This window comes from Phaenicophaeus curvirostris, chromosome 6, assembly GCF_032191515.1.
Source record: "Phaenicophaeus curvirostris isolate KB17595 chromosome 6, BPBGC_Pcur_1.0, whole genome shotgun sequence".
NCBI lineage: Eukaryota > Metazoa > Chordata > Aves > Cuculiformes > Cuculidae > Phaenicophaeus > Phaenicophaeus curvirostris.
The window spans coordinates 38,187,304-38,195,321 of record NC_091397.1 but is presented as its reverse complement, the minus strand read 5'-3'; the positions used below and the strand labels follow the sequence as shown (position 1 = coordinate 38,195,321).

The 8,018-nt window shown below is 38.9% G+C and overlaps 1 protein-coding gene across 1 annotated transcript; it reads right to left on the bottom strand.

Annotated features, from left to right (window-relative positions):
* Nucleotides 1–1,056: 1,056 nt before the first annotated feature.
* On the bottom strand, nt 1,057–6,652 carry LOC138721686 (uncharacterized). The gene is made up of 5 exons (XM_069859041.1): nt 6,505–6,652; nt 3,813–5,756; nt 3,019–3,144; nt 2,538–2,657; nt 1,057–1,410 (listed from the first exon to the last, which is right to left on the bottom strand). Exons 1-5 carry the CDS (start codon nt 6,650–6,652, stop codon nt 1,373–1,375), a joined length of 2,376 nt encoding a protein of 791 aa, XP_069715142.1. The 3' UTR covers nt 1,057–1,372.
* Nucleotides 6,653–8,018: the final 1,366 nt, after the last annotated feature.

Genomic DNA, 8,018 nt, shown 5'->3' with positions numbered 1-8,018 from the left:
GTTTCCATGCAGCACAAAGGCTAAGTAAGAACTTGCATTCCTTATTTTCTTGTAGTGCTTAGGGTAGACAGGAAATAAAAACTTGGCATCATAGTTTTTATAAGTGGGTCCTTTTCCCAAACATCTTGGGTTAAAGGCTATAATTACTAGTAAGCAAGCACTATTAAAAACAGAAAGATCAAGGATCAGTTGAGTAGGGAAACCTCACTCTTCCCTCAGCAAGAGAAAACAGCACAACACCAGTTGCAGGTCAAACTAGTAATAGGTAAGTACAAAACTTGATTAAAAAGTAGTTTTTCCTGTGACTGCATTCATGCAGGTTACTCTGGGGCACAGACAGAATAAGAACATTGGTTGAGGAGGCAGAAGACAAGTCCTGTCTGTCTGTCCACCTCCCCCAGCCCCCCTTAAAGAAAAACTGTTTTGTACCATTTCCCTACCTCTTTTGCTCAATCAATCGCTTTGATTTGGAATCATCCAAGAATGGCAGTTTCATGTTTGTTCTTCTCATATAGTGATACTAGCTTCCATAGGCATAAAAAAAGGCCATGGATTTTTTACCTAATCACCTAGATCAGTAGTTCTGCTACTCATAAAACTTATCAACTTAGTTCTATAAAGAAACTTTTCCATAGTGAGCTGCCAAGGACAGTATCAACTGTACTACAAGTCATAAGTAAGAAGTCAGGAAACAGGGTACACCATTATTGTAAGAACTTCTGTTTCACCTTCAAAGTCAGTCTTTCCAGCTCAGGGTCTCCCTAAAGGACCCTTAAAAGTCAACAGAAAAGGGAGAGGAAAAGGAAGCATCACATCAGTGCTTTAATTTTAGTTCTCAATCATGCACTTTGAGATCAAGATCTGAGGAAGTGCCTTGAAATTTTAAATTAATACTTGATTTGATATGGCTTTAAACTATATTCTTGTGCACTTTGACAAAAACAAATCCAGCCAAAAATCCAGCTAATGGAAGAGAATCTCATGCCTACAAACTGACTATGAAACAAAATGACACTGACATGCTTCACAATTCAAGAGCAGAGCAGCAATAAATAGCATGCTATAGTAGTGCTGATGCACTTACATCCCTATTAGACTTTTCTGCTTCCATGTATAGATGGAATACAAGAAGTCTCAAAGTGCAGTTCTATGAAATTTATTATTTAAATAGTGGGTGTGCTAGTTGTAAAAATGTGACTTCAGTGGTAAATACTTAATTCCATTTTAATAGCGTCCTCAGTCTTTAGTGACACTTCTTACCCTTTAAGAGTGCACAGCAACTTACAAAATATACGAGAGAATAACTACTGAGTTTTGGTTTTATGCAAACCTCTGATACATTTTCCCCCCGCTCCTGCCCTGATATTTGCAGTTATCTTCTCTTAAAGAGGGACTTCCTTGTTCCATGCCCTAAAGAAAAAAAAGAAAAAATATTCAGATGTGCATTCTCTCTCCAACTAATGTGTCAATGCATTTCTAAATAAAGAAAGACTACACATAAGTGCCTTTTCCTACTGCAGGAGAGGACACTGGTGGTTGATATTAGAACTACATACTGAACTTCCCAGCATTCTGCAAGAATGGTGCTGGACAGGAGAATTTCCCAGTCCAAGAGACAGATGAGAGTTCCATATCAAACTCGCAGCATATTTTCAGCACACTTTTATAACTGCATCGTTGAATGCGTCCAAGAATGACCAACTATTTTTGAGGCAAATAATTTTTTTTTGATTAGTCAAGGTCCCTGGATACTTTTATTAAAAAGGATCAGCAAATAAAAGGTTAACAGCAACATTTAAACATCTGACTTCAAGACTAATGCAAATTTTGGCTAACAAGATGCTTCAGTCTGTTTCCACCCTTGCAAATAGTGTCTTGTAATCCATGTTCAATACAAAAGAGACTGACTTAACTGACTGAATGTTAAGTTAGCTTTACTATGCCATATTGCTATTTTCCAGAAGGATCTCTGATCTTTTAAGTAGCTTCTTCTCTGTGCTGACCCTTTTCAATTCATAACCTTTTTCAGTCTTTTCTACATTGTTTTTCCCATCTTTCTCCTAAGCAGGAAGAGTTCCTGCTCCATAAAGTTGAAGTTATTAAGAATTATCTATATGCATTTACGTTGTGTCCAATTGTAGCATTTTGGCTGAGACAGACCTATAGTTTACAGAGAAGGATACATTGCAAACTGACACAGGACCATACACTAAAACCCCCAAACATTAGTAGAACAGCTTGAAGAGCAACTAGACTAAAATGGTGTGTTTCAGTGCCTTTATTTTTCCCTTTCCCTAAATAAAGGGAATGAATCTAACTTGGTCAAAGCTAAAACAGTATTCATAGCAATGTAAATAAGTGTTCAAATTTTAGCTTGCCTATTTTTTTTCCCCTCCTCATCTTGCCTGCATACATAGCATCTGCTATTATTTCTGCAATGATATTGGATAGCTTGTGTTTAAACCAAAAGCCAGTAGTCCCCAAGCAAGTAATGAAAATAATGCTTGTAACAGTCATTTTTGTAGCTTGCCACCAACCTTTGCGTATGCTGCTTTTAGGCATCTCCCACACTTCTTCCACATCACACCTTGTGTCCCTGCGTTTTGAAGGTGGCTTGCCTATTCTTTTCTTCTTTGGTTTAACCAAAGGTGGGCACTCTAAGTAGCAAGATAGAACTGGTTTTATTTCTCTAAAGCTAGTATTAAAGCAAATTTAAGCTTGTTTTTCTCACCCCAACAGGTCTATACTGTTCCTCTTTCTCCCTTCCGTCTATGCACCCATTTTAGTGGCAGATTAACATTACATACATCAATAAAGTCTTATGTCTACAATAGTTAATCATTGTCGAACCATAATTCTGAATGCTCTGTGTTTTGGGTCATAACTTGGATAGATGTTAATGTGGTAAAAAGACTAGTTCACATTTGGATATCCAACTATCATACACAAGCTGCTGGGTTTTATATCCTTTTGTACATTCCTTAAGAATAGAAACATATTGAGTACATAGAATTGTACCTTGTTCTTTGCTCTTGGGTGCTGGTGAGACATTACTGTGTGTTTGGCTGGTATATTTGGGCTTAGCACCACTTCTAATCCAATACTCCTGGGGTGGTATCCCCATGTCCTCCCTTAGCACTCTTCCTAATAAGAAAAAGTTGATTTAAGAGTCAATATTTAGTTTTGCTAATGTTAATATAACACAAGTCAGAATGCAAAGCTAGCTACTGGATCTAATTGTAAAAGCACATTAAAATACAAGCAGTTTTCTGGAGACCACACAACAAAAAATTACAAGATGCTTTAAGTCTACAGATTTCATAAAAACCCTATACTTTAAGAACTTGGAACCTGTTCCTGGAAGTAGATTACCCTGTTTATGCCTTTCACAATGCAAGACACCAGATTATAATGAACTTGATCTTGTTTAATCCACCTACATGGATTTTTGATGGAAGAGTCAGAACATATGTATAAATTCAAACACTGGCTTTCCAAGATAGAATTAAAGAACAGCAAATATGTAGTTCAAATGACAAGATTGCCACTTATGTCAGAAAGCTAAGTATATCAAAATCTAACTTAAACAAGAGCTTCAGCAAAACTATTCACTGATTGTGAAGATCCAGAATCCTCACACAACAGGTAAATTGCAGCAAAACCTCCTCCTGCCTCAAAAAAAGTAATTCTGTAGTATGCTGAAGCTACAACATCCTCCAGTCTTCCTCCAGTTCAAACCTCAATTTGTAACTACAATTAAGGGTTATTTGTGTGTCTATTAAGCAGCACTTTGTCCTCAGCAATTACCTTACCTCCCAAGAATTTCCGTAGCAGTCGCTGGTGGTCAAGTCCTTCTCTTCCTGCCATAGGCCTCTTTCCATAGTACCCATAGTCACTGTATACAACTTCATCTTGTTCTTTCTCCTTTGGCTTGTAAGCCACACCAATGTTTTCATCAGGCCCACTCTTTGTTTTTATTTTCTCTTGAACAGGCCAACTAATTAGTTGAGCTGGTATAGCATATTTAGGTGGCTTCCAAAGCACCCTCTGGCCAACTTGGTAGAAGCTCCCTTTACTAGGCATCAGGATTCCATATGGAGTAGCTTCTTGAAAGAAATACTCAATTTCATCCATGTCATCCTCTTCCTCATCATCCTCATCCTCTCCATCTTCATCCTCCTCTTCTCCCCTCACAGAGTATTCTTCAGAGTCCTCAACTTCTGACAAACTCTTAGTTGCTTTTTTCTTGAGAGAATCAATTTTTTTCCTGCTGGAAGATCTAGTAAGGGCTTCCAGCTTTCTACCTTTATTGGAAGCTTCTTTAATCTTCACGGTTGAAGAGTTTTCAATATCTTGGTCATTCAAGCTGCTCATCTGCTCCCTTTCTACCACTTCATCTTCATTAAGGGACCCACCACTTTTAATTTTCTCCTTCTGTAAGCCCTCTGCACTTTTCTGGAAAGGATACGTGCTTTTCTGAAGCACATAGTCAGGGACAAAATAAGACACTGGGGTATTATCAATTGATGAGCCTTCCTCTCTAGAGGACATATCATCAGAAGAAAGACTGAATACACTTGGACGTTTCCTTTGTGGCAAATAAACATCGCAGTTGTAGCTTGGGTCCATACTGTCCACACAAGCCAGCCAACTGTTAGAAGGAACATACTTCTCAATTGATTCGTCACACCAAATACTTTTATCTGTTTGACTTTCATTGGTCACACTGTGGCTTTGATTCAGCTTTTTCTGCTGAAAGTTCAAGTCGCTCATTACCTCCTCCGGACTAGATGGAAGTAGTCCTGCTTGTTGAATAAAGCTGGGCTCTTCTTGAGAGGTTTTTGAGCCTGTAGATTTTTTAGAGCTAGACTTCTTAGCTACCACCATGTCCTGTCTTACTGCTGGTTGATCCATGCCAGCAGATCTTGCCAGCTCTGCCATTCGTGCTGCCATGGTTTCACCTGGAGAGGATTTTGCCCACTGACTTGTACTTGCCCGCTTTTCCGCATCCAGCCTCGCTTCATTATTTTGGGCCTCTTTTTCTTGCACAGTTTCAACACCCTGTTTTGAAGGGAGAACAGCTTTTCTCTCATCCAAGTAAGTTCCTGCCACCACCTTCTCACCTTCATGAGGGCCATATATCATCCCTTCACATGAGCTAACAGTGAATAAGTCACTTGGCACTATATTTTCTGGGACTGGTTTACCACTTGCCACATCATACAAAGGGATCGTTTCTTTAAAGGACTTCCATAGTTGAATAGCTGGAGAGCCATTTCCATATTCTATCCTCACTTCTTCCTTCTCAAAAGCATAGCTTCCAGTAGGAAGATTTCTATACTGTGTAGAGCTGGAAGGGCTCTTGTTATGAAACTCTCGGTCTACCACAATGGAAGATCCAGATGAATCTTGTTTCTCTGAAGTACTTTCAGTCTCCGTACCTATACCAGAAGAAACACAGGGCGTATTTCCTGCATCACAACCTTTCGTTTCTGTACGAGTATCTTGATGCTTTCTTTGCTTGTTTTCAGGCTGTCTAGGATCAGTCTGTGTTTCTTTCGTCTCCATTTTTTTCCCAGAGTTACTATAGTGTCGAAATCTTGTTGCATGATAAAACATAGGGGAAGGTGGGGCAGCATTAAAATAAGGCCTTCTGTTAATTCTTGCCTGCACTGGGTGCTGTGGAACAAAAAATCCAGGGTAGTCATGGAGTGGAACTGAATAAAATGGAAAATATGGATTTCCACTTCGGAAGCCTAGACATTGGGGGGGAAAAAAAAAAGTAGAGGCAAATATATCTCCTTCCTGAAATAAGTCATTCTGATTAATAATTACTTGCATGCACAAGGACAGCTACCAGATTGGATATAAGTAAAACACTCCACCCATCTACACTGGGAAACAAATCTGATGCTGAAACCCAGAGAGAGCTCCTTGTTATGGAGCAGCTTATCTGTACAGCTACACTTCAACAAAAGCTTGATTTTATCCCTTAGAACATACACCAACTAGCTTTCTGTACATTTTTGCTCTTTTATGGACTATACTGTAGAATTATCTTTGAAAAAGACAGTTCCAGAGAGAAGTTAACATAGATATGCCATTTACAAAATGCATTTAACAATATTGTTTCTCTGTGGATTTTTAAGGTTATGTTTATCTATACCTCTAATGCATTCATGCATGTATGGAACTCATGTATACACACATATTAAGCCTTAGACACATTCTAGAGGTCTGTATAGGATAATCATTATTTAATATTTTGCTTAGTTTCCATTCTCCAGAACCAGATGCTTTCTAGCACACAAGCTACACATGTAACTTAATAAACACACTTAATAAAAACACTAAATAAATCGGAGCTTTGTCAACAAAAACACTACATTAATTCTACTCTAAACTCCCCAAAAAAGCTCATTAACACACTTGCACATTTGTTTCCTCCACTCTAGCTGTAATTTACCAAGCAAAGCTACCACAGATGGCTCTCATTCATCTTACCAGGAGCAGGTACACAGTACGGACTATATGCATGACTGAGGTACCACGGATTTGGAAAAGGCTGTTGTGCTGTTGGCTGTGCATAAAAGAACGGTCTTGTTTGGTTTGTGGAATATGATCCACTTTCTGAAGCTGGGGCAGTATTCATTTTTTTTTTCCAACCCTGAAAGAGGTAAGTGATTAGGATTAACCACTTGAAAGATTACAATGATGATTTTTATATTCTGTCAGAACTCAGTAGACATTCCTCTCCCAGCCCAACGAAACCAGGTCTTTCCAGAAGAAAATAACTGACTGCCTTCCAAACAGAAAACAGATATCACTATCCAGGTCAAAGATTTTAGTTCACCTACACTAAGCAAGCTTTTACACGCAGCTATTGATATTAGTACCTCAAGCTAACCTTACAATACTTCTTAACACCACAGAACAGCCACAACATCAGTAACTTTAACATAACATTAAATGCACACATCCATACAAGCAGTATTCCAGGCAATTAAGAACTTCCTCCCACACTTGCATATTGCCTCAATTAACTAATGTACTAAGTTTAGTCTGTTCCAATCTGTGGAAGTGGTAAAGCCACATCACTTACGAGCAAATTAAAAAAAAAAAAGACATCAGAGATCATATAAGATCTAGTGATTAAAAAAAAAAAAAAAAGCAAAGACAGCAGTTCAACTCTTGAACAAGCTCAAACACTTCAAAACTACAGAAAAAGAAAACCTGATTTCAAGACCTGTTACAAACTAGCACGAAGCTCAGCCTAGAGGTTCAGAAAGCTTTCAGGAACACTGGAGCCCTCTACAGTTTCCATCTAAAATGGCCAATCCAGTTCTTGCAAGCATGGAAAAGCCTATAGACTCCCCCACGCTTTCCTAGACCAAAGCTCCTAGAATTATTTTGAGCTTTGAGAAACAACGTAGGGAAGGAAGAAAAAAAAAACCCCAAACAAAAACCCCAAAGCAACCCAACAAAACCAAAGCTACTCCTGCCCCATTAAAGCTCCTCAAAACTAAGACCCATGCTACTGTTTATAGCCCAACAAGAAATAAACCACCTCCTCAGCTCGGCCTCTTTATGACAGGCAGCTGCCTCTTGTCCACTCCCTCCTCACCTGAGGCTCATTTAACAGTGATGGAGGGTGGGGGGAGGGTGGTAGTTTTTTTCCATCACTGTGGGGGAGGGGGAATCAAAACACTAGGATAGGAATAGTGCTAATAGTACCATCATCTCATGTGCAGGGAGTTAGCAGGGCTTGTCTTGCAAACATCTGAGCTGCATCCCTAAGTGAATCCAGTGTATCCCTTTTGCAATCCTGAAACTTACCCTAAGAAAATGATGGGTGCTGAAGGGAAGTACTACCCGTCCTCTGCTTAAAAATACTGTTAAAGGTACTTTTTTTAGGGACAAAAAAAATAATCAGAACATGCAAGGCAAAGTTTACATTTGATTTTAATGTTTATCAGTTTCTCAGCCCTGAGTAAAAGGAGCAAAGCTCTTCATCCTGA

Bases quoted from the DNA above. Each gene is read 5' to 3' on its own strand.
- LOC138721686 (XM_069859041.1), bottom strand. From the start codon at position 6,652: ATGAATACTGCCCCAGCTTCAGAAAGTGGATCATATTCCACAAACCAA. The intron at 3,145-3,812 runs GTAAGGTAATTG...TTTTCTTATTAG, and splicing joins GCTACGGAAATTCTTGGGAG to GAAGAGTGCTAAGGGAGGAC. The intron at 1,411-2,537 runs GTTGGTGGCAAG...TTTTTTCTTTAG, and splicing joins TAAAAGCAGCATACGCAAAG to GGCATGGAACAAGGAAGTCC.